Source organism: Dendrobates tinctorius, unplaced genomic scaffold (assembly GCF_039654945.1).
Source record: "Dendrobates tinctorius isolate UK_male_01 unplaced genomic scaffold, ASM3965494v1 ptg000038l, whole genome shotgun sequence".
In the NCBI taxonomy this organism is placed as follows: Eukaryota; Metazoa; Chordata; class Amphibia; order Anura; family Dendrobatidae; genus Dendrobates; species Dendrobates tinctorius.
In genome coordinates this window covers 26,820,538-26,847,909 of record NW_027361706.1, presented here as the reverse complement: position 1 = coordinate 26,847,909, position 27,372 = coordinate 26,820,538, and the positions used below count along the sequence as shown (strand labels likewise).

At 49.4% G+C, this 27,372-nt stretch overlaps 1 protein-coding gene across 1 annotated transcript; it reads right to left on the bottom strand.

Moving 5' to 3' along the window:
• LOC141088289 (man(5)GlcNAc(2)-PP-dolichol translocation protein RFT1-like) lies at window positions 1-26,021 on the bottom strand. Its single transcript, XM_073574303.1, has 6 exons — window positions 25,674-26,021; window positions 24,038-24,241; window positions 23,143-23,244; window positions 14,822-14,956; window positions 5,358-5,408; window positions 1-153 (listed from the first exon to the last, which is right to left on the bottom strand). The coding sequence occupies exons 2-5, from the start codon at window positions 24,206-24,208 to the stop codon at window positions 5,394-5,396; spliced, it is 423 nt and encodes a 140-aa protein (XP_073430404.1). The 5' UTR covers window positions 24,209-24,241; window positions 25,674-26,021; the 3' UTR covers window positions 1-153; window positions 5,358-5,393.
• Window positions 26,022-27,372: the final 1,351 nt, after the last annotated feature.

Below are 27,372 nucleotides of genomic sequence, written 5' to 3'. Positions count from 1 at the left end.
CTTGTCAGTTATGACCTAACCTTGGGATAGTGGTCTAAGACACTTAATGTGCTATATATTTTTTTTCCCAGATGCCAGGAGTTCGTTTTATATATATCCCCATTTTTTCGTTTTTTATCTTCTTTCTTTTTTCCTTCTTTCTTCCTCTTTTATCTATGAAATAATAAAAATAATATGTTTTTAATGAATCTAGATTAACTAATACAATAGTTTATTTGTGGTACTTTGAACTCTGACATTTGCACCAGATGACATGTGACCCTTTGGCGCCGTTTTTTGAATTCTTGGTGTATATAATCTGTGACAGTTCTATCTGATCATACATGTCAACCCCTGAAGAAGAAATGGTATACATTTCGAAACGCGTTGGGAAATAAATGGATTAATCTTTCTCATAAACTGGACTAGTGAATTTATCTGGCAGCGCACAAAAGTCCAAGAATTTATTCCGAAATTTGATGTTTCAAGCGGTCGCAGAGCTGACCTTTGGACGTGCAGCAAGCAGATTACTGATCCCACATGCTTGAACCTCTCCTAAAAAGGGTGAGTAAATTCTAATCTATTTCTCCTGAAATAACCCGGATAAGACCCTATTGCGCTTTTTTGTTCCTTTAGTTTGAATATATTAGATGACTTTCTTGTAATAGGGAGATCGGAGTCCCACTGTGCATATCAAGTGAAAGAAGTAATAGCAACTCTAGTAGGACTAGGATGGATAGTAAACATCCCCAAGTCAAGGTTAACCCCAGTAAAAGAGCAATCCTTCCTAGGGTTGATATTGGACTCCGAGCGACAATGCTGCCTCCTGCCAGAGAACAAAGTGACCAAGATAAGGGGCCTAGCTCGCACAGCAATACAAAAACCAAATATGACACTGAGGAACGCAATGTCCCTTTTAGGCTCGTTGACATCATGCATACCCGCAGTAGCATGGGCGCAGTACCACTTAAGACAACTACAGTGGGAAGTTCTGTGAGCACAGAAACAATTAAAAGGGCATTTAGAAGGCAAACTATGTCTCTCAGTGGCTGTAAGAGATTCCCTGCTCTGGTGGACTGTAGAAAAGAATCTAACAGCCGGTGTCCCGTGGCAAAAACTAGTCGAGGACATCATTACAACAGACGCGAGTGCCACAGGATGGGGAGCACACCTGAGATCCCACTCGATACAGGGGACCTGGTCCTCACTAGAAAACGATCAGAGTTCAAATGTAAAAGAACTATGGGCAGTGGAAAAAGCCGTGAAACATTTCCTTCCCTTACTTCGGGGCCGCCACACCCGGGTCATGATGGACAATCAGACAGTAGTAGCCTACATCAATCACCAGGGGGGAACGAGATCTCGGGGCCTCATGCAAATATTGGATCTACTCTTCCAGCTAGCAGAACAACATCTGTTATCCATCACAGCACTGCATATAAAGGGGGTAGAAAATATACAGGCAGACTTCCTGAGTCGCAGGCACCTAAGACAAGGGGAATGGTCCCTAAACCCCCAAGTCTTCCAACAAATAGTTCAGGCCTGGGGCAAACCAGAAATAGACCTGTTCGCTACCACACACAACCAGAAGGTCAGGAAGTTCTGCTCACTAAATCCAAGAGGAAACCCCTTCGCAGTAGATGCCCTACAAATACCCTGGAAGTTCATCCTGGCCTATGCATTTTCCCCGATAACAATGATCCCAGTAGTGGTCAGGAAAATCAGGGAGGATCGAGCGAGAATAATTCTTATAGCTCCGTTTTGGCCGAGGAGGCCTTGGCTCTCCCTTCTGAGACTCATGTCGGTGACAGATCCATGGATATTACAGGAGATTCCAGACCTGCTTTCCCAGGGACCAGTGGTCCACTCTCAGGTGAAGGGCTTCCATCTAGCAGCCTGGAATTTGAGAGGGTGCTACTGAGTCGCCAGGGATTCTCTCCAGGGTTAGACTCCACCCTGTTGAAAAGTAGGAAACCTATAACATCCCAAATCTACGGTAGAATGTGGAAAAAGTTCCTAGACTTCCTGGGGGAACCTTTAGGGGATGTAGCGCCAGAGGGACCTATCCTAGAATTCTTACAGTCGGGGCTGCAACTGGGGTTAGCCACTAACACACTCAAAGTCCAAGTCTCAGCTTTGGGGGCCCTATATAACTGCAACTTAGCAGCCAATAGGTGGGTGTCACGATTCATAAAATCCTGTGGCATGTCAAAGCCGGTCATTATTCCAAAGATACCACCCTGGAACCTCAACCTAGTCTTAGAGGCCTTAACCAAAGATCCCTTTGAACCACTACTAGAGCTGTCACCAAAGCTACTTACACTTAAAACTGTCTTACTGGTAGCCTTAACATCAGCCCGAAGAGTGAGCGATCTACAAGCTCTATCTATATGTCCTCCATATACGCAGATCTTGGATGACCGAGTGGTTCTAAGACCAGACCCGGCCTATCTCCCCAAGGTAGTCCAAAAGTTTCATATGACTCAGGAGATCTCCTTGCCATCTTTCTGTAACAATCCTAGAAACCCGGGGGAGCAAAAATTCCATACATTAGATGTAAGAAGAGCCATAGTACAATATATCTCAATGACTAGTCAGTGGAGGAAAGATCAGTCCCTTTTTGTAGCCTTTCAGGGTAGTAGAAAAGGGCACGGGGTAGCTAAGAGTACCATTGCCAGATGGATCAGGGAGGCCATTATGTTATCCTACTCCGCAAGTGGCGCTCCGGTTCCAGAAGGCATCAAGGCTCACTCCACCAGAGCCGTGGCTACCTCCTGGGCAGAGAAGGCTGAGGTATCGATTGAGCAGATTTGTAAAGCCGCTACCTGGTCCTCACCTTCAACCTTTTTTAAGCACTACCGACTTGATCTATCTTCCTCTACTGACCTAACCTTTGGTAGAAGGGTGCTGCAAGCGGTGGTCCCTCCGTAAGGTGTCTTATTCTACAAAAGTCTCTCATGTGTGCCGTCATGGGAGACGGGAAAACACCAAGGTTACTTACCGGTAGCCGTTTTTTACGGAGCCCATGACGGCACCTGTATATTCCCCCCCTTTTCACTCCTTTTGGTGTGCACTATAGTTTGGGTGTTTTTTTAGTTAGATATAATGTGGTGATAGTTTTACCATGTGTACTAACCTGGGGGGCCTCTCATGCTCTGTAAACCAACTGAAGCGAGGGAGAGGTACCGCCCCTTTTATCTTCAGTAGGGTTCCTGTCCTGACTGGCCGGATCCCCTCTCTCATGTGTGCCGTCATGGGCTCCGTAAAAACTGGCTACCGGTAAGTAACCTTGGTGTTTCCCTGCTGTCCATGTCCAGGGAGATTAGCTACGGTGCCATGGGTTGTAAACTTCTTGATTATGTTTAGAATTGAGCAAATTTGTTCAAATTCGGCTCCGAATACGATCGACAGGGAATATTGGTTTTGCAATATTTGTCAAATACAGCCGAACTTCATTAGAATCAATGGGAGTAGAAATTACCGAATATGTTCGGAACCGATCATAAGACATACATTCGGCACAAATAGGGTACCCATATGGCATGAATATGGCAAAGTCAGATTCGGCAACCGAATCCAAACCAATTCGCTCAATTCTAAATTATGTCGTACACCGTGGACAAAGGAACATCAAGATTTATGGAGATGGACTTGTAAGCTTAAGATTGTTAATATTGTTCAGCAATTTTGATTCCCAAGTCCTCAGACGGTTCCCCTCTCCTCTTTCTGCTCTCCATGCTTAGTATGGCACAAACAGACACACAATGCAAAGATTGAGTTAACTTCTCCCCTTTTTATCTGGTTTCAGGTGTGATTTTACTATTGCACACACCCGTTACTTGCCACAGGTGAGTTTGAACGAGCATCACATGCATGAAATAAAAGCCACAATTTTGGAAAGGTGCCAACAATTTTGTCCAGACCATTTTTGGGGTTGTGTGTGAAACTGTCCAATTTGTCTTTCTTTCCTCTGTTTTTTTTGTGTTGTTCCAATACACACAAAGTAAATAAACATATATAATAAAACTTGTGTAATTGTAATAATTCCTAGGGTAAATACTTCATTTTCAGGAACAATTTCAAGGGTATGAACACTTTCGGCAGAAATTCAGCCAGAATTCTGGTGTATTTAGTAAAGCTGCTGCCATCTGCTAACTTCAAATAATTTACATGATTATCAGAAAGACTGCTACTTCTAGTGTAGGACCTGAGCGATGGGTACATGATGCAGTTTCTATCTTTTAAAGAGATTGTCCACTTCTTTTACATTGATACTTATCCGTAGGATGGGTCATCCATGTCTGATTGGCCGGGGTCCTACACCTGACGCCACCGCTGATCAGCTGTTATCGGTGCCGGATGTGACCGCAAGTACTCACTTTCTGAGCTGCTCCATCTTTTGGTAGCGTTCAGGGCTTGGTACTGCACATTTGCCTCCAATTCAAATCAATAGAAGGCAAATTTGTAATACCCTGTGGCAGCCACTATCAGGAGACGGCCAGCTCCGTGAGTACTTCCGGCCGGCGGACACTGAAAACAGCTGATCGATGGGGTTGGCAGCCGATCAGACATTGATAATCTATCCTAAGAATAGGTCATCAATGTAAAAAGTAGTGGATAACCTCTTAAAAGATAGTCAGCGGTGATCGTTTAATAGCCTCTTTATACAGGCTGACCACGATTGCCTAAATGCGTCTCAGAAAGACTGGCAAAGCTATTATTTCCTACTACAATATATTTATTTATATCTCCATTTGAAAAAGATGTGTATGTAACAGGGTGTCCCTGCCCCGACCTGAGTCCCTGGACTGCAATGTAATCAGGCCTGAGTCATCAACCAGTGGGGGAGTCTGTCTTTGTTCTCCTCAGCATAGGACTTATCCAATACAAGCTGTAGCTTCTGGAAATTTCTTAAGTTAGCCACATAGTCAAAAGTAGGTGGGAGACTTCCCCCATCGATGGGCTGATCCCAGGACAATAGCCTCATGTGTTGGCTGAGTGGAGTTGGGTGTTGACAAGCCAGGGGCTAGGACCTTATGCTGAGGAGAGATCCTAGTGCCCGTGTGGGGAGAGTTAAAAGCTGCCACATGGAATGATGTGATGTCCCTCATCTGTTGGATCCATTGAACTCATCCCAGGATTATTTTGTCTTTTCCCTGGCGTCGGATTACCGGGTGGAGCCACCGGAACTGTTTCCCTCTTGGTGTGGACTCATAGTGGACTCTAAGAGACACTACTGATATTTTATGTTCTGTGCTCCCTGTCTCAAAAAATCCTGTTGGATTGCTCTTCGGACTGGTGTCCCTTCATGCTCTGTCACACACACCGTCACAGTGTAATACACAGAAAACAGTGGTGGAAGAAAGTTTGCAACTTACCCTGATCTCCAAATGACAGGACACTGAGAAAAGTCATCACATAGCGCTCACCTAAAAAACAAAACAAATATCATATATTAAAATCTAACAGCTATAGGTTAAACCTTAGGATTGTTTCCCTTTTCTTAAAGTTCTTAGATACCGGAAACGTGAAGAAGAAGTCCATACAAGGTTAGAGAATGGCTAACAGCATCATTTTTGCTTTTCCTCCTAATAAAACCACACAGAATGATAAAGAGGAAAAAAAACTCTCGTCAACCCATAATTTACTGATGCGATGGCTACAAACTAACCTTCTGTAAGAATCTGTTTCAGAAACGACTGCTTGAAGAAGCTCCAGGCTAGCCAGGCCTGCTTCCAATCCAAAACATGGATTTTTGTGAGTACTCACCGTAAAATCCTTTTCTCCGAGACGCTCATTGGGGGACACAGATACTGTGGGGTGTATGCTTCTGCCGCTAGGAGGCTGACACTAAGTGAAAAAAAGAGGTTAGCTCCTCCTCCGCAGTATACACCCTCGCCCCTATTGCGGGCGGAAATCAGTTTGGTGCCAAAGCAGTAGGAGGACAACAAATCAGCCTTAATACAGGTACAACATGTCCAAAGGAAAACACCACATTTATATCAAATAAGTAAACACATATTCATTTAAACAAGAGCCAACTGGCTAATAGGGTGGGTGCTGTGTCCCCCAATGAGCGTCTCGGAGAAAAGGATTTTACGGTGAGTACTCACAAAAATCCATGTTTCTCCTTCGTCTCATTGGGGGACACAGATACTGTGGGACGTCCTAAAGCAGTCCCTGGGTGGGAGATTGACTCACCGATCCAAGCTACATTCCACTACTGTTTAAAGGTGCGCCACCGTTGCTTGGAAAATCCTTCTACCCAGGCTTGCATCCGCCGAGGCCTGAGCATGGATATTATGTTTGGCAAATGTGTGCAGGCTGGACCAGGTTGCTGCCTTGCAAACCTGTTCCGTCGAAGCCTGATGCCGAAGCGCCCAAGAGGCGCCCACTGCCCGAGTAGAGTGCGCTCTGATCCCTGCTGGAATCGGCGTTCCTCTAATGCAGTAGGACTCCTGAATAGTCAAACGAATCCATCTGGCTATGATCGACTTTGAGGCAGCGAGTCCCTTCCTGCGTTCTTCAGGGAGCACGAACAGCGTGTCCGTCTGAGGAAAGGGTGCCGTCCGTGACACGTACCTCCGGAGGGCTCTTACCAGGTCTAACGTGTGAAGAGCTTCTTCCACACGGTGCACCGGTGCTGGAAAAAATGAAGACAAAACAACATCTTCATTGATGTGAAAAAGAGGACACGACCTTCGCAGAAAAAGAGGGGCTGGTCCGAGAACCACCTTAAAATTATGGAAAGTGAGGAACGGAGCTCGGCAGGATAGAGCCGCCAGCTCTGAAAACCCGCCTGATGGAAGTGATGGCCACTAGGGGAACAACTTTTCCAGGAAAGGTATCCTGAAACAGTTCCAATGGAGCTTCCTGCAGAACGCTTAAGACCATGTTAAGAACCCAGGCGTCCATCGGCGCCATATAGGGAGGTATCAAGTGGAACACTCCCCGGATGAAAAGTTCTCACCTGCAAATTGGCAGTAACCCTGCACTGGAACAGGACGGATAAGGCCGACATTTGTCTCCTGCGGAAACCTGGGGCAAAGCCCGAGTCTAATGCTCTAACGACTGAGCTCTCCGGGCTCTCTGAGCCCGACTGGAGAAAAACCAAGATGTTGGAGATCGAGAATCTTAGCAGAGAAACACCGCACCTCGACATCAAGCAAAGAACACCTTCCAGATGTGGTGGTAATTTCATGCTGAAGCAGGCCTCCGGGCGCTAATCGTTGTAGCGACCACCTTGCTCCCGAACTCTGCCTGGGTTAGAATCCGAGATTCAACGGCCCTGCCGTCAAGCACAGGGTCCCTGAGTTCGGGTGGCAAATAGGCCCTTGAGACGGTAGATCTGGACGCTCTAGCAGGCGCCCAGGAATGTCGGCGAGCAGCTGCCTTAGATCTGCGTACCACGCTCGACGGGGCCAGTCTGGGGCCAGCAGAATCGCCGGCCCCCCTTCCGTCTTGATCCCTTTGCTGACTCTCGGGAGTAGTGGCAGTGGGGGAAATAGATATGGGAGGCGAAACTGGTTCCATGGCAGAACCCCCGCGTCCCCCGTGAATGCCTGCGGGTCCCTGGCCCGAGAGACATATGTGGGCACCTTGGCATTCACTCTGGAAACCGTCAGGTCCACATCCGGAGCTCCCCACAGTTGACAAACCTGTTGAAGAACTTCGGGATGTAGAGACCACTCTCTGGATGCAAGACCCTGCCGGCTGAGGAAGTCTGCCGCCCAATTTTCCACTCCCGGGATGTGGACAGCCGAAATCACCGAGTGGTTTGCTTCGGCCCACTGAAGAACGTGCTCCACCTCGCGCATGATTGTTCTGCTGCGGGTGCCCCCTGACGAATTATGTAAACCACCGCCGTGGTGATGTCCGATAGAATCCGGACAGGACGGCCTGCTAGCAAGTGATGAAACCTCTGCAGAGCCAGCCGAATTGCCCGTATCCCCCAATAAGTTGATCGGGAGGCGTGCCTCCTGTGGCGACCACCGTTTCTGGGTTGTGTGGTGGCGAAACACCGCTCCCCATCCGAGGAGACTGACGTCAATTGTCATTATCAGCCCATAGTGGAAACTGAAAAGAAATGAGCGCAATAGGGTCTTACCCGAGAAGATAAAGATGTAAACCAAATAATTATACTCACCCTATGCAGGAGAGTAATAGACATAAAGGAACAAGGTCAGCCTGCTGCACATCCAAATGACCACGCCGTGGCCATAAAATCTTCAGATTCAAAGGTGGAACTTTTATGGATTAAGCGTGTGCTACCAGACCATCACTCCTCATCAGTTGTGTGTTTCATATATTTATTGCCCAACGCGTTTCGAGGTAAAAAACCTCTTCCTCAGGGGATGACATGTCCCCTGAGGAAGGGTTTTTTTACCTCGAAACGCGTTGGGCAATAAATATATGAAACACACAACTGATGAGGAGTGATGGTCTGGTAGCGCACGCTTAATCCATAAAAGTTCCACCTTTGAATCTGATTATCAGCCCATGACATAGGCCAGAGAGGAACTGGTTATCCACCATCCGAGCAACTGCCTGACTTGAGAGGCCAGTTTGCACCGCCGATCGAGCGTGAAAGGATTCTTGTCCCAGGCTGACACGATGCATGCTGCAGAGTGTGAAGGATGGAACTGGACGAAAGGTATCGCTTCGATTGCTGCCACCATTTTCCCTAGGATCCTTATCGCTGATCGGATGGTATGAGGGACTGGTTGGCGTAGTGTCCGGACTCCCTGCCGGAGACTAGCGTCCTTTCCTGAGGGAGAATTATCAACCCTCAGCAAGTGTCGAAGATCATCCCTTGGAAGGAGATCCTCTGAGCTGGTACAAGGTATGATCTCTTTGCATTGACCAACCATCTAAGCGGCAAGAGTATCTAGCGTGATGTTGACACCTTCCTCACCTGCCCGTATTGACGGGCCCTTGACCAAGAGGTCGTCCAGATAAGGCAAGACGACTATGCCTCGAGAATGCAGTGTGGCCCTGTCAATTGCCAAAACCTTTGTGAACACTCCGGGAGCCGTGGCTTAAAATGCTGAACGCTGATGGCGAAGCGTAGCCGCCTCTGATGAAGAGGAAAAAATGGGAATATGCAGAAAAGCGTCATGGCTGTCAATTGAGGCCAAATATTCTCACTGCTCCATGACCGCTATGACTGAACGGAGAGACTCCATCTGGAAATGTCTGATCCTGATGAATTTGTTCAGAAGCTTTAGGTCCAAATCAGGCCTGACAGACCCGTCCTTTTTGGGGACCCAAAAAGGTTTGAATAGAACCCCTGAGCTCTTCCATGTTCCGGCACTGGAACAATGACTCCGTTGTGCAGGAGCGACTTGATGGCTCCCAATAGAGCTCTTACCTGGGTATCCACCCAGGGAAGCCGGGAAGGAAAAAACCTTCTTGGAGAGTATCCGACAAATTCTATTTTGTAACCTGAGGACACCAACTCTTACCCATGCGTCGTGAGCGATGTTGGCCCAGACGTGGTGAAAACAGTAGGCAGCTGCCCACTTGCTGGTGTCGTCTGGTAAAGACCGAGTCATTTGGCCGATGATCCTTAGGATCTGGGTCCCCTCGATCTGTCTTCTTGAGCATGCATTCTCCCCAATGGGTTGGCTCTGTATGACCTGCCGCTCCCTATCCTGGTTGGGGCGGCCTGAGGTGGCGGAATTGAGCCCCGTAGTCCTACCCGGAGTGTTTCAACACATGACCCCAGACCGTTTCCTATTCGGGTTCCGGACCAGGCTCAGGCTGCTTACCGGCCGCCACCTGACCACTGCCGTCACGCCCGGCCTAGAATGGCCGGTGGCACTGTGAAAGGCCCGAAAATGTGCCTGAACCGGGTGACGAAGAAACGATCTAACCTTCTGTTGGGGGAGAAACCCGCTCCTTCCTCCTGTGGGGTCGGAGATAAGTTGATCCAAAAATAGGCGGCCGCACTGATCAGGCAGGGAAGCCAAGGACTTCTTGGAAGTAGAATTGGCCCGCCATGTCCTCAACCATAGGGCTCTTCAGATAGAGATTGCATTAGCGGCAGCAAGTGCTGAACAATTGGCCGCATCCAAAAATGCATTCATTACATAATCTCCGGCTATCGTCATCTGACCTGTGACCTCCGAGATCTGTGCAGGTAGATCCTGCTCCTGAGCGACCTTGTTTAATGTTTCTGACTATGATATCATAGCCTTGGCTGCGAACGAGGGAGCGAGTGCAGACCCTGACGCCTCATATACTGAACGAGCTAGGCTCTCAATAAGGCAGTCCGTGGGATCTTTAATCGAGGAAACCCTAGGGACAGATAACAGGGTCTTAGTGGCCAGGCGTGAATCCGGAGGATCCACTATCGAGGTTTCCATCCATCGTTTACGGAGGTCCAGAGCAAACGGATAACACGTTTCGAGTGCCCTTTAACCCGCGAAAAACGCCTTTTTGGACGTTCTCTGTGCCGCTGTACTATGTCCTCGAACTCAGGGTGAGAGGAAAAAATTCTGTGTGGCCGCTTCACTCGTTTGCATGCCCTTTATGCTCCGTAGCCGCTGCGGTATCATCCTCAATCCCCAGGGTCTGATTGATGGCTTCTATGAGGCTGTCCACCATTTCACGTGACTCTGGAGTGTCCAGGTCAATGGGCTCGTCTGAGTCGCAATCTGAGGTCTGCGCGCTATCAACCACTGGTGACGGGGAGCGAGAAGCAGATCTTACGGGCGACACCGTGTGGATTTGTTTCCCCCGGGTCTGCCTGGAGTGAGGGCGGCCCCTGCAGGCCGGAGGCTCCTGTGAGGTGAATGTTCCCTCTAAAGGCGGCGACACTGTCCCTGCCCCTATCTGGGGCTTGAAGGGATTCTATTGCTCTCGTAAGCGACACCATGTACTGTGACAGTGATCGGGCCCACTCCGGGGGATTTGACACATTGGTCGCGGTCGCAGGGGAGGGCTCCTGGGCACGTTTGGATTCGCAGGCTTCGCATAAACGCTGCTCTGCGCCCATGGAAACGCAGTCCAACAAGAGATGCATGCCACGTAAAAGAACGTGTGCGTCTTTGCTTTTTTCGGACATGGTGTATCTGTCCGCTGCTGGGGATAAGGGGAAGAGGTAGCTCCTCGTTTTTCCCTAGCATGGCCTCTCGGGCAGCACTTACCCCAGTCCTGCGCCCCCCCGACCTGGATGCTTACTTTAAAGTCGGGGCCTCGATTTTTTTTTTTTCTCGCCGCCAAGTGCGGGGCGGGCTGCCGGAAGTGACACGCGGCCCCGAGGGCGGAACTTCCGGCCGAAGCCGCGGCCTCAATTTTTCCCCTACCTGACCGGGGGGGGGGTTCGACGCGGTACCAAAAAATGGCGCTACTGACCGGCGCAGAGTTCTTTTCCTGACGGATCCAGTTCTTCTCTATGCTAGTGGACGCCGCCTTCTGCGGCTGTGGGCTCCAGCCTGAAATCTTCGCAGGAGCCCTCCCCGACCCTCTCCTCACCGATGATCCTCTTCAGCCTTAGCGCAGGTATGTGAGGGGGTCTTTGATAAAAAACAGGACGGTGCAGGCACCCTAGCTCCATCTAACCCCTTCAGAGGGTGAGGAGAGGGACCGTCCGCCACCTTGCAGCACCGCCGTCAAGCGTTGGTGGAGCAGTGGGGGCCGCACAGACTAGTCTTGTGCCTCTGTGCAAGCCCATGGTTTCAATACCTAGGGGTGGACAGGGCTAAGTCTGGCATAATGTCCCACGTCGCGGGAAAGGATACGTGGAGGGACACTCGCACGTGCTCGCCCGTTGATGGTTTGGGGAAATCGGATCCTTTCAATAGGATGCGTTGCCCCTGTCTCATCTTCATAAAATAACAAACAAAAATAGAAGTCTGGGGAAAAGTCCCAGATATGTCCCTCGGTGCGGGAAAGTATACGCGGAGACGATACTCAACGCGTGCTCGCCCGTTGATGGTTTGGGGAGATCGGACTCTTTCAATAGGATCCGTCGCCCCTGTCTCATCTTCATAGTAAACTAGAAAAAAATAGTCTGGAGAGATCCAGACTGTGTGTGCCTCCATAGGACACTAAGCAAAAAACTGATTTCCGCCCGCAATAGGGGCGAGGGTGTATACTGCGGAAGAGGAGCTAACCTCTTTTTTTCACTTAGTGTCAGCCTCCTAGCGGCAGAAGCATACACCCCACAGTATCTGTGTCCCCCAATGAGACGAAGGAGAAAAGTCCTGTTAGAGATACAATCAGAAAATCAGCTCCGGTTACTGCACGCGGCCATGTTATTCTGCCTTATCTAGGCTTCCTGCAGTACAGCAGAGCTGAGAATTGTCATTACACCCCTTATCTTCCAATAATAATTAAAAGGCACTGCTGATCATGCACCATTCTACACAGCACAGTGAAAACGTGTTGCCGCTTGCAGGCTCCTCTGACAATATTGGCACATAAAGGTAAGATTGAGCTATAAAGCCATGTTGAAACAATGTGATGTGTTCCAGGGGCATTTTCTTAATGGAACTGAAAAGGTAAAAAAACTATGTTCTGGGAAAAAGAGCACAAAAAAGCATCAGAAACACATTGTGCTTTATTGCTTTTGTGTCTAATTTTCTTCCTCCATCATTTCCTAAAGGCCTCCTGATTATACACCGACATCCAAGTGCTGGCCACAGAAGGTGAAACCAAGCAAAGCACGGAAGTGAGAAGCCGTTTCTGTAACCCCCATAGACATGATTGGGAGCTACTGAGAGAGGGTAATATTAGTGAAGGCACAATGCAAACTTGCAATTTATGCAATAAAAAGCAGACAAGAAGTTAGAGGGGCATTCTGGTGACAAGTTATCACTTATTTGGAAGATAGGGGGTAACTTGATCAGCAGGGGTCTGACCACTGGGATCGGCACTGATAAGCAGAAAGGGGCACTTTTATTCCCATTACACTGAGGCAGCAGTGCGCAGCTTGATGGCAGCTCCATTAAATCCCAATGAAGCTGCAGAGTGTTGCATCTGACCTACTGCTCCATTTTGGAATGGGGATACAAGTTCCCTGTTCTGTTGATCGGTGCATTTGGATTAAAACACCAACGTGTGAATGAGGCCCAAGGCCAAGTTCAGACAGTACTTGTAATTTTTGGGCTAGTGTCACGCTGCTCTCACCTGGGGCCGGAACCCTGCGCCCGACGTCACCACTTTCAGCATGCGGCCGCTCCGCGGGTCCCGTTGGGTGCGCACGGGCACCTCTCATACTCAGTTCCATGCCTGCACAACGTTGCTAGTGCGCATTTCTCGGTTCTAGCTGCAGCCTTGCCCTCTCTATGGTACTGGAGGACCCGACCCGAAAGTCCTAGCACTCATGCCCTATATCAGGCTACCTCTTCCTATGGGAGGTGCCTGATTATTGTTGTGCTTCTGGGCTTGGTCTGCTTGGTCCTTACCTGGCTGTGCGTTGTATTCAGGTCCTCTGCCTCGTGCTCCGTGCCTGTACTCTGCCTCGTGCTCCGTGCCTGTACGCTGCCTCGTGCTCCGTGCCTGTACGCTGCCTCGTGCTCCATGCCTGTACGCTGCCTCGTGCTCCGTGCCTGTACGCTGCCTCGTGCTCGGTGCCTGTACGCTGCCTCGTGCTCCGTGCCTGTACGCTGCCTCGTGCTCCGTGCCTGTACGCTGCCTCGTGCTCCGTGCCTGTACTCTACTCTGCCTTGCCGTGCTTCCTAGCACATGCTTTTTATCTACACTCTGCTCTGTGCTCTGCCATACTCCTTTGCACACACTCAGCTCCTGCCTTGTTCCTTTCGTGCTTCTCAGAACTCCCTCTGCCTAACCTTGCACTCCGGCGTGCTCTCTGTGCACGCTTTGTCTAACTCTGAAGACTGGCGTGCTCCCTCGCACGCACCCTGCTTTGCTTCCCCCGGGCGTGCTTGTCTGTGCACGCCATACGTGCTCTCGTGTACCCGCCTTGCACTATCCTGTAACTAGCGCACTCCCGTGTACACGCCTTGTACTCACCGTGTCCCCGTACACTCGCCGTGTATTGTCCTATACCCTGCGTGTCCCTGTGTCCACGCCTTGCATACTCTTGTACTCTGCACATTACCTGTTGCTAGACACACTCACTCGTGTCTCCTGTGAGCCGGCCACCTGGTTCCAGCAGTCGTGGTACCTCACCCCCTTGGGCTTGCCCCTAACACTCCCTGTATAGGGGGTGGTCCCCACTAGGTCAGCTCGCCCTAGGTGGGTTGGTGCCACGACCCAGAGGGTCCACTCCAGAAGTCGTCACAGCTAGTTACACCAACAATTTTGGCCACGATTGGCTTCATGTGCAGCTCCATGCACTCATCAACATGGAGGTTGAATGCAGCAGCTGCCCGTTATTACATAAAATGACCAGAATACAGCTTGTTGAGATATTTCCCAGCATACAGGCTACCAACAGTCCATGTACTGACCTTGTGTGGTCCTTATTGCACCTGGACCAAAAATATGCCTGTCCAAAGGAGACCTAAGATAGCAGCAATCACGTGACTGACTGTCCATACGACAGCTGCCATGGAGGAGTTTCTACATTCAGGTTTTCTTGATGCAGTTTCTGAAGCCAAAGCCAGGAGAGGATGATAAATAGAGGAGATGTAAAATGAAAATCGAGATGGTCCTATTTTTTAATCCAGTTTTAGTCTCAAAAACTCAAAACTCAAAAGTCTCAAAATTGCATCTCAAAACCCGAACTTGTGAACATGGTGGACGGCCAAATTCTAAAACCACCAAGACAGCCTTCTCTGCCCCCCGAGTAAATGAATCTGGTCATGTAAAGAAATTAAAATGAATAATGATGGGAATGACAACTAAAAGGATGCGCCAAGCACCATATTACCTGAGATACAGAGCGTCGGGGTAAAAATTCCATCATGCTGTGAAGAGGAAACGATTTCTTCTCTGCCTCCCGAGAACCAAGAAACTTTGTGAAGTAGACGATGTAACACAGAGAGAGCAGGCTGGTGTACAAGACCTAGGAGAGACAAAGCGCAAGTTACAAGGCCAGGACTCTATAATGTGGGCTCAGTAATGGCTCCCCTGGAAGAGATCAGCCAAGTATGGGACCACTGGGTGGGTTAACACTGAACGCCTATTGCCAATCAGCTTTATATACAGCGATCTGCTGTTTGATAGCCTCTTTATACAAGCAACTGTGCTTCCGAAGGATTGTTTTGTGAGAACAGACTGTCTTTGTACTCGGCAGCACATGTTCTGATGATGTGCTGCTGAGAAAGATGGGTTTTAGGAACAGCTTAATAATCATTTCACCAGATGAACGACCATTTTGCTCATTTGTCAGGTGATCGGCAGCCTGCTCACTCCACGATTGTGAGGAAACTTGTTCACCATAATCAGCTAGTGTAAATGCACGCTACCAGCAATGCCTCATGGGAGATCAGTATGCAAATAAGTTCTCTAAGAGAGCGAAAGAGCTTCTCCTGCAAGTACAACCCAGGAGAAGTACTTATCCTATTAGTCAATGTCCGAATCTTGTAACATGACCTGGGATAAACAACGAGCCAGAATTCATCTCCAGACAGCCTGTTTCGGGGTGTTTTCCCATCATCAGTGTACAGCAAAGTCATCCCTGTACAAATGGTAATCAAATCATTCAACTTCTGAACTGATCCACCCTGCATGTATTCACTCCATTCACTGTTATAGCAAGCAGCCTGAATGCTTCAACTCTCCACCTCTGCTGGCTGTCATTTCTGCTGCAATATATCCAAATGGTACAAGACCATACTTCTGCTTGCTGTCTGTCTTTTGCTGCTTTACAATTTTTGCGACATATTTTAATGTGCCTGCTAAAGCTTTGGTATAATTCATTTGTTGCACTGTATTTAATACTTACTGCTTTATATCCGTGACTGTGGCCTCTCTAGAGCTTATCAGGTGAAAGGTGCTATAGCAAATAAATGCAACCTGGTCTGGTGCCTTTGATCATCTAACCACCCCCTGGTGTGCTAGCCCCAGCTGCCAAATTATCCCAAACCAGCTCCCACAGTCCCTCTCTCCTGACCCTGTAGTGTGGCCTATATATTTAGTAGTTCCTAAGGGGACGCACGCAGTGTGGGGTGCAGCACGCAAGCATCCCAGAAGCTAAGCATCAAGCAAAAGGACAGGTATCCATGGCCGTTAATCAGGGCAGGAATCAGGTAACCCACACTTTTCTCTCCCCTTTATCCATGTGCTTTACTTCTATCCTCCTGTGCTCCCTTGCCATCCACATTCACCACCCCATCCCCCCTCCATCACGACTCATACACATCAGCCCCTTTATACTTCCCTTTCCCATGTACAGCTTCCATGCACTCCTCACCTTCCTGAGAAACCTCAGCCCATCTTGCCCAAACACATCGCAGAAAAAAAACTACTTACAATTCCAACAACTATTTGCTCCTTATCTTCCTTCTTCTACTGATTTCAGGTGACATCTCCCTCAACCCTGGTCCACAACACCCCAACCTCTACCCCTACCCTACCTCATATCGAAACCATAATAATCTTATTAATATTACTTGCACTCCCTCATCTCCATCTTTTAATTGTGCCCTCTGGAATCCACGGTCTGTATGTAACAAGTTTCCTTTCCTGCACAACTACTTTCTGAACAACTCTCTTAACCTGTTGGCCCTCACTGAAACCTGGATTCAGGATTCTGACACTGTCTCTCCTGCTGCCATTTCCTATGGTGGCTTACAATTCTCTCATTCCCCGAGACCCACAAACAGACATGGTGGCGGAGTCGGCATACTCCTGTCCCCACTATCCACTTTCCAGGTCATCCCCCCAGTTCCATCACTCTCCTTCCCTTCTTTTGAGGTCCACACCATCAGGCTCTTCCGTCCCCTCTCCCTCAGAGTAGCGGTCATATACCAGCCCCCAGGCTCAGCCACCCACTTCCTTGACCACTTTTCAGCCTGGCTGGCGCACTTCATGTCCTCAGAACTACCAACTCTTATCCTGAGAAACTTCAACATCCCCATTAACAGCCCTAGTTTCACATCTGCATCCCAGCTTCTATCACTAAGCACCTCTCTAGGCCTCTCGCAGCTTTCAACCTCTGAGACACACAAGGACGGTAACACCCTTGATCTGGTCTTTGTCGGACTCTGTTCAATCTCCCACCTAAATAACTCACCGCTTCCACTCTCTGACCACAACATTCTCTCCTTCACGCTCACAAGTTCTCGCCCACCCCAGCTCACTCCTACCTACCACACAGTCAGAAATCTGCAAGCCATTAACCCTCAGACACTTTCAGACTCCCTACACTCATCACTGTCCCCAATCTCCTCTTTTTCCTGTCCTGATCTGGCTGTTCATCACTACAACGACACTCTTAATAGCACCCTAGACCAAGTAGCTCCCCTCACCCTCAGAATCTCCAAGCACAGAGGAAAACAGCCCTGGCTCACATCGCAAACTCAACTTCTCCAGCGACGCTCTAGGAATGCTGAACGCCTATGGAGAAAAACCCGCACACCAGAAGACTTCATCCACTTCAAATTTATGTTAAGAACCTATGACACTGCCCTTCACCTCGTCAAACAGACCTACTTCACCACCCTGATCTCCTCACTAGCCAACAACCCCAAGAAACTTTTTGACACTTTTCACTCCCTCCTCAGGCCAAAAGCACAAGCCCCTATCACAGACATTTGTGCTGACGACCTGGCCTCCCACTTTACAGAAAAAATAGTTAATATCCATCAGGAAATCTGCTCCAAACCACCAAGTGCTGTGACTCCCATCCCTTCCTGCATCTCCCCTGGCTCACTTTCTACATTTGATCCCATCACAGAAGAGGAAATCTCCAGACTCCTCTCTTCTTCTCGTCTGACCACATGCACTACCGACCCCATTCCCTCACATCTCCTCCAGTCTCTTTCTCCAGTCGTCAAAACTCACCTAACTGCAATCTTTAATCTCTCCCTCTCCTCGGGCATTTTCCCATCCTCCTTCAAACACTCCATTGTTACTCCATTACTAAAGAAACCTGCTCTCGACCCATCCTGCACAAACAACTACAGACCAGTCTCCAATCTCCCCTTCATCTCTAAACTTTTGGAGTGCCTAGTTTGCTCCCACCTTACCCATTACCTCTCCACTAACTCCCTCCTAAACCCTTCACAGTCCTGCTTCCGCCCCCTACATTCGACTGAAACTGCACTGATCAAAGTGACCAATGACCTTCTGACAGCAAAACGTAATGGTGACCACTCTCTGCTCATTCTTCATGACCTATCTGCAGCTTTCGACACTGTTGACCACCATCTTCTACTTTCTAGGCTCCAGTCACTAGGCATTAAGGACACCGCTCTCTACTGGTTCTCTTCCTATCTTTCTGACCACTCCTTCAGTGTTTTATTCTCTGGCTCCACGTCATCTCCTCTTCCTCTCGCTGTCGGGGTACCTCAGGGCTCAGTCCTTGGCCCCCTTCTCTTCTCTCTCTACACGGCCAAAGGACAGACCCTCAGCAGATTTGGCTTTCAGTACCATCTTTATGCTGATGACACACAACTATATACGTCATTCCCCGACCTTACCCCCGCTGTACTAAAGAACGCCAGTGACTGTCTGTCCGCAGTCTCCAACATCATGTCCGCTCTCTATCTGAAACTCAACCTCTCCAAAACTGAGCTTCTTCTGCTCCCGCCGTCTACTAACCTTCATAAATTGGACATTTCCCTCTCCGTAGGTGGCACCACAATAACACCCCGGCAGCAGGCGCGCTGTCTGGGTGTAATCTTTGACACCAATCTCTCCTTCACATCCCATATACAATCTCTTGCCCGCTCTTGCCGCTTACACCTAAAGAATATCTCTAGAATCCGCCCCTTTCTCACCATGGAAACAACAAAAACCCTCACTGTACTATTGATCCACTCCCGCCTGGATTACTGCAATGCTCTATTAATTGGCCTCCCTGTTACTTGACTATCACCTCTCCAGTCCATACTTAATGCAGTGGCCAGGATCGTCCATCTGGCTAATCGGTATTTGTACACGTCCGCTCTTTGCCAGTCCTTACTTTGGCTGCCCATTCATTATAGGATCCAATTCAAAGTACTTGTTCTCACCCACAAAGCTCTCCACAGTGCAGCACCCCCCTACATCTACTCCCTCATTTCTGTCTATTGGCCTAACCGACCGCTGCGCTCTGCAAACGACTTTCGACTAACCTCTGCACTAATCCGTACCTCCCACTCCCGACTCCAAGACTTCTCCCGTGCTGCGCCAATCCTCTGGAATGCTCTACCCCAAGAAATTAGGACTATCCACAATTTGCATAGTTTCAAGCGTTCCCTCAAAACACATTTGTTCAGAGCAGTCCATCACGTTCACTAATCAAAGTCATTCTATGTGTAAGTGTGCGTGTGTAGCCCATTCACTATCTCCATCCATCCCTCACTCCCTCAAGATGGCTGGACATTCATTGTAAATACATCATTGTAAATACACACCTGTACTTTGTATCTCCCCCACCTCATTGTAGATTGTAAGCTCTCACGAGCAGGGTCGTCTTATTTTGCTTTCATTATTGTATTGTTAACGTTGTTACTTATGACTTGTGTTTGGAACTGTTAAACTGTAAAGCGCTGCGAATATGTTGGCGCTATATAAATAACGATTATTATTATCCCTGGTCATGTTAAAGGGTACTGACTTATAGGGTAGCCTCCACTCTACGATGGCACTTACCAGAGCAAAACGAAAAACTAGTTTGCACTGGTTTCTATAAAACAGAGAGGGAAAGTGGTCTTCAAAGGGAACCCATCACCTCGTTTTACCGCTATAAGTTGCGGCCACTGCCTTTCGGGGCTTATCTACAGCATTCTATAATGCTGTACAGTAGATAACTCTCGGTCTGACCTGAAAGATAAGAAAAACAAGTTTTATTATACTCACCAGGACCGATGGGTGTCGCAGGTCCGGCGCCTCCCATCTTCATGCGATGTCGTCCTCCTTCTTGCTTTGTGCCGCGCTACTGCGCATCCGTACTGATCTGCCCTGTTGAGGGCAGAGGAAATCCCTGCAGTGCGCAGGCGCTGGGCCTCTCTGACCTTTCCCGGCATCTGCGCACTGCAGTACTTGGCTCTGCCCTCAACAGGGCAGATCAGTACACCTGGCAGGAGCGAGGCCCGAAGCAAGCAGGATGACGACATTGCATGAAGATGGGAGGCGCCGGACCTGCGACGCCCATCGGACCGGACAGCCTCCGGATGAGTATAATAACACTTATTTTTCTTATCTTTCAGGTCAGACCCGGAGCTTATCTACAGCATTATAGAATGCTGTAGAAAAGCCCTGAAAGGCAGTGGCCGCAACTTATAGCGGCAAAACGAGGTGACAGGTTCCCTTTAACTGTCATAAATGGTCATAAATATTTGATCTGTTTGGCTGCTGACTGGGATCCCATTGCCACACTCCAAATAAAGAAGTGTCCGCATATTATAGTCTACAGGAAATGCAGCCAAGACCCCACTAATCACACATCACATCCATAAAGCACGGTTTTACAGGGAGCATCAGAGACAAGGGAGACAGTCAAACTGCATGGAAACAAAGTTCAGGCATCCCCTAAGGCCTGTTTCACACTTCAGTTTTTTTCCATCAGTCAAGATCCGCCGTTTTCCTAAAAAAAACGGATCCGCCATTTTGTTTGGCGAATCCGTTTTTTTTCCCAATGACTTGCATTACTGGCGGATCTTGACGGATGGCCATCCGTCGGATCCGTTTTTTTGCGGATCCGCCAATTTTTATGCGTCCGCCCACAAGCCCGGACGGAGCTTGTAATGATTTTTGGGCTGAAGGGTCCGCATTTTTGTACTGCGCATGCCGGGAGGAATCTCAGCCGCTGAAATCATTTCTGGCGAACGGTACAAATCTCCCCCCCCCTGACTGCGGTTCTTTTAAAATTCTTCAGCCAACGGATCCGTCAATAAAACGGTCCGCTGGCATTCGTTAACTTCACTTACCAACGGATCCGCTTTCCACCATTTTGGCGGATTTTAACTGACAAGTAAAAACTGAAGTGTGAAACAGGCCTAAGGGGCCGCGGTAAGCGCATGAGCCCACTGTAAAGGTAGCAGCAATCTGAGCCGTAGATCTACGCTCCCGTGTTTCCTTCCACTATGTCTCCTCCATCTTCAATAATGCTCTACTGGATTGTGATGTGATACATCGTGCAGAGCATAGTACAGTACGTATGCAAATAAGGGGGTTCCGGTCCACCATTATGACCCTCATTTTGCCATGTTGGGTGTTTCCCCTGCATCATCTGAGATGTATGCGCACTGACATTGCCTATGCCCAGGCACGCTGAGACACCTGCACACACGCAAGCACACGGGTCAGGCATGTTCTCCTCCCTGGCATGTCTCTGCTGGCGCCACTCGCTGCCTTTCCAGGGGTATCAGTGTAGTAAGCGGCATCAGCAGAGGAGCTGGGGGGAGACCGCGGCCGGGCACAGGCGGTGTCAGTACACCAGCTGACTTTAGGCAGCACTTGCTCTTGGAAGCGAGCACTGTCCATCAGAAGAGGTGGAAGACTCCAACATGCAGGATTCTTATAGAGGAATCCCCCATATCACGATTTAGTTCTTATAAAACGTATCTGGGGAGTTATGGGGGACAGACTCCCTTTAATATTTAGACACAGTACATGAATACAGTTCCATCCAAAAGATATCTATACTCTTTAAATACTAATAGAAAAAAGAAGATCTAAGACACCAACAGTGTAAGACCGGGACGGACGTGTGCGACAGCAATCTCCGTACAGAGCTGCGGAATATGGGGATAATATATAAGCAACTGGAAATGCAGAAGTAAAAAATATCTATCTATATAATTGCCTTGTAATGTTTTCATTTCCTGTTCTGAATTCCAAGAGGAGGAAGTTCACCGACCGCCATATTGGGACACCCAAGTGATGGGTGTCCCAATATGGAAACTGCTACTGGTACCAACCTATTGCGCGATACCACAAACGGAACACCGTCACACCACACACACACTCTACGCTGTACGCAGCACACACTCACACTCAAGCAGCCTCTTGTGCGGTACCACCAGTGGAACCCCGTCGCACCACACACACACTCTATACGCTGTACGCAGCACACACTCACACTCACGCAGCCTCTTGTGCGGTACCACCAGCGGAACCCCGTCGCACCACACACACACTCTATACGCTGTACGCAGCACACACTCACACTCACGCAGCCTCTTGTGCGGTACCACCAGCGGAACACCGTCGCACCACACACACACTCTATACACCGTTCGCACCACAATCACATTCACACACTCACACAGCCTCCTGCGCAGTACCACCAGTGGAACACCGTCGCACCACACACTCACTCTATACGCACCACACTCACATTCACACACTCACACAGCCTCCTGCGCAGTACCACCAGTGGAACACCGTCGCTCTGCGCCTGCGTGATTTCCGCGCAGTGAATCATTTGGCTAATCCTGGCGGCAGATGCACGACGTGTCTACAGGCAGAGGAAGCCGGTCACATTAAAGTGGTTTTCACACAAACGAAAGTTAATTTTAAAAATCGTCTGTGTCTGACCGTGTACGAAGCATACCTCATCTACTGGGCAGGGGAGGAAGCAAAAGACAATACTGACATTACAGCAGGGGATCACAGAGGATCCATTTTGTGAGGTAAAATATTTCACTTAACGTTTTTAAACAATATTTTATCTCACAAAATGTATCCTCTGCGATCTCCTGCTGTAATGTCAGTATTGCCTTTTGCTTCCTCCCCTGCCCAGGAGCTGTGGTATGTTCTGTACACGGTCAGAGTCAGGGGTGAGAGAGACAGAGCACAGGGGGAGACAGCTCAAACAGGACAGCACATGAGGGGAGAACACAGCACAGGAAGGAGTGAGACAGCAGACAAAGGAGATAGCACATGGGGTAGACAGATCAAAGAAGAGACAACAGATGGGAGAAGTCAGCACATGGGGAAATACAGAGTGGATAGGTGGGTGAGAACATGGGGGGGGATTCTCAACGCTGCAAAGCCTGCCCCCATCGTGACATTACCGCCCTCCTGATGTGATAGCATTGGGCCTCCATCTAGTATAGATATATTTACAAATATGGAAGATAAAAGCGGACCTCTTACCTGAGCCAGCGCAAAGATGAGGAGCCCCCACTGAGGCCAGAGAAGCACCAAAGTGACGGTGACCGAACAGCGGACAATTATCGCCAGACTCTCCGCAATCACCTAAGAGACAAGTGGTGGAGATGAAGATACAGAACGGGACGCGAACAACAACCAGGGATCAGATGTACCAAAGAAATACAACAATGGGCGAGAATAAAGGAGAAGGCAATGGAAATGGTGTGATGGCAGCTAAGTCGGTAATATGATGCGAGACATCCAACGTTACCTGCAGGCTGATCACACGTAGAGCCAGCATTGCTCACTTAGTATCTGCAGAAATTACCGCTATAATATAACAGACTGACGTGTGTCTGCTGCGCCCCGTGCACGCTCGGTGGATCATACATGGCTATGTGGTGGTGCTGACGATCGCTGCTGGCTCAAGAGTTCGGCTGATGTTGGTCTTAGACATGATTCACACTAGTGTTCAGAGTTCCGCTTTCTTATCCCATCCGTTATGGCGTTCGTCTTGCTGCTATCCTTGTTTTCTTGTGAAAATGACGGAGGCTCCAACTCCACAATGAACCTACTGTAGGAGCGGTGGGCACGTAGCAGCAAGTACGTGATTTACATACTACCCGCCACATTCCAACTAGATGATCTGGCTCATACGCTTAAATGGAGCAAGGCCAAGCACGTCTAGTCGGCATGTGACCGCATGTATGCAAATCACATACTTACGGTCATGTGCCCGGCACTGGAGACTCCTCACAGTGGGCAGTACGTGCAAGTCTGCAGTCACATAGGTTACAAGTCTGCAGTTACTCTAAGGCCGGACAATCCCTACAGAGCAACACAAGACACAGACATGGAAGAAAAAGACTTTCTAGTGTAAATGCCAAGTAAGAATCACCTTCACTTTCTTAACTTCAGCCTGACAAAGAGATGAGCTTGTGCAAGGACCCAGAACGGTTCTGACATCAGTTCGATTACTGCAGAAAATCCAAACGCCAGAACCCCGGTGCCATAATGTGGGATAATCGCTGGATCGGGGACCTCCAACATACTCAGCCATATCCCCCATAGTATTACAGACCAGCAGATGCCTAGCGGGACTCTGCAAATACAAGAGAACAATAGATTCTTACCTTTAGCAAAAGCTCAATTGTTACACTAGTGGCGTCAACTCGGGCGGAGCTCACCGATTGGCGGCAGCGCCGTCGATATCACGTCAGTGCTGCAGACAATAGCAGAGCCTCAGCGTTGGACCTGGGGACGGAGCTTGTTCGTAAAAAACAAACTGTAGCCGGAGGGAACAAGTATTTTAAAAAAGTGAAAACCCCTCATCATGTGTATCAGCTAGAGCCGCCGGCCAGTCCGAGCACTGCGCTGCGATCCCCGTATGACTCTTCCCTATAACATGAAAAGGAGGATGAATGAACTCATGGAGATCAACATCCGACACTGCGGAGACACCATCACGTGTTTCTCAACGCAGTGATTCTAGAGCAATGCCCCATCCCTTATGGGAAATATGTAAATCATGCAAAAACAGAAGCCGCGGAGACACCATCACATGTTTCTCAACGCAAGCAATGACCAGCCAGGTCTTTGCCCGGGAAGAAACAACCACGGGAAGGGCAGTCTCCAGTGAAGGAAACCACCTATGCCAAAACATGGTATCCATCCACATACAGCTGTTTCGGGGTATTGCCCCTCATCAGTGTGGAGTAGGAAACTGGCTGGTAGGAGCAATGCCTAGTAAAAAGACTATGAAAAGGAGGATGAATGAACTCATGGAGATCAACATCCGACACTGCGGAGACACCATCACGTGTTTCTCAACGCAGTGATTCTAGAGCACTGCCCCCATCCCTTATGTAAAACATGCAAAAACAGAAGCCGTGGAGACACCATCACATGTTTCTCAACGCAAGCAATGACCAGCCAGGTCTTTGCCCGGGAAGGAACAACCACGGGAAGGGCAGTCTCCAATGAAGGAAACCACCTATGCCAAAACATGGTATCCATCCACATACAGCTGTTTCGGGGTATTGCCCCTCATCAATGTGGAGTAGGAAACTGGCTGGTAGGAGCAATGCCTAGTAAAAAGACTATGAAAAGGAGGATGAATGAACTCATGGAGATCAACATCCGACACTGCGGAGACACCATCACGTGTTTCTCAACGCAGTGATTCTAGAGCACTGCCCCCATCCCTTATGGGAAATATGTAAACCATGCAAAAACATGCAAAACATGCTCCTACCAGCCAGTTTCCTACTCCACACTGATGAGGGGCAATACCCCGAAACAACTGTATGTGGATGTCCAGATGCGTCTCTTATCATGATGGAGAATCTTATGATTTTTTTTAATTTTGGAATAAAGGAATAAAAAAATTTTTTAAAATCTAATTACTGATCTGGATGCTGGAATTTTTTCTATATCACGCTTTGCTGCAGAGGGATCCTGTTTCCACATTCCGTGCACCGATTGGACTTATAGCTGTCTTCTTTGGGGTGAGCAGAAAAAATTCTTTTTTTTACCTTAATGTCAGAACGGCTGTATAGTCTTCTCTTCACACGTGACAAAATGAACAAGAGCTCATGGGGACTTCAGGCCTACACGGCCACTGCTGTCAGGGCATGCTGGGAGTTGTAGTTCCACGGCTGCTGGAGACCCACAGCAGAACAACTGTAGGGCAGGTTCCTGCAGGGGAGCGGAGAGCAGGACGAGGGCTGTACCTGCAGGACCATAGTGGAGGAAGCCAGCCTGGTGGTGTCCCGGAGGACGTCGTGCTGAGCCGCCATGCTGCCGGTCACCCGCCGGTGTCATCAATCCAGCGATCGGCGACTCTCTCCTAGCACACTGCCGGCAGCATCACCACTGACAGCGGGGAGGGGCCTCCGGTGACGTCACGGTCATGTGATCAGTCACATGTGAGGGCGAAGCTAAGTTCGGAAGAAGCAGGTGTCTGTGTGTGATCTCTGGGGAAAGTGGTTGTCACGTGGTGCAGTGCGCAGTTGTGTATGAGACGAAGTGGGGCCGTGTGTGTGTAACGTGGGTACAGCGGAGCCGTGTGTGTAACGTGGGTACAGCGGAGCCGTGTGTGTGTAACGTGGGTACGGCGGAGCCGTGTGTGTGTAACGTGGGTACGGCGGAGCCGTGTGTGTGTAACGTGGGTACGGCGGAGCCGTGTGTGTGTAACGTGGGTACGGCGGAGCCGTGTGTGTGTGTGTGTAACGTGGGTACGGCGGAGCCGTGTGTGTGTGTCTAACGTGGGTACAGCGGAGCCGTGTGTGTGTGTCTAACGTGGGTACAGCGGAGCCGTGCGTGTGTGTCTAACGTGGGTACAGCGGAGCCGTGCGAGTGTGTCTAACGTGGGTACAGCGGAGCCGTGCGTGTGTAACGTGGGTACAGCGGAGCCATGTGTGTGTGTAACGTTGGTACAGCGGAGCCGTGTGTGTAACGTGGGTACAGCGGAGATGTGTGCGTAATGTGGGTACAGCGGAGCCGGGTGTGCGTAACGCGGGTACGGCGGAGCCGGGTGTGCGTAACGCGGGTACGGCGGAGCCGGGTGTGCGTAACGTGGGTACGGCGGAACCGGGTGTGCGTAACGTGGGTACGGCGGAACCGTGGGTGCGTAACGTGGGTACGGCGGAACCGTGGGTGCGTAACGTGGGTACGGCGGAGCCGTGTGTGTGTAACGCGGGTGCGGCGGAGCTGTGTCTGTGTGTAACGCGGGTGCGGCGGAGCCGTGTGTGTAACGCGGGTGCGGCGGAGCCGTGTGTGTAACGTGGGTACGGCAGAGCCGTGTGTGTAACATGGGTACAGCAGATCGCCCATATGTAGCAGATTTACTGCTGTGTTTTCAGCGCCGACCACGGCACTGAAAGCCATATGCCTGGAACAACCATAGAGGTCTCATAGAGACCTCTGGTTTTTCCATGCAACGTGACGGGGGTCGGCGATGACGTCATTTCCGGCCCGGCGGCCGGAAATGCTATTTAAATGCCCGCTGTCAGCTTTGACAGCGGGATTTAACTAGTTAATAGGCGCGGGCGGACAGCAATTCCGCTCGCGCCTATTGCGGGCACATGTCAGCTGTTCATTACAGCTGACATGTCCCGGCTTTGATGCAGACCCTTGTCCGTCATTAGACATTAAGGGGTTAAAGGAAATCTGTCACCTATCAGCTGCCGGCACTGACATCAGGGGCTTATCTACAGTATTCTGTATTTCTGT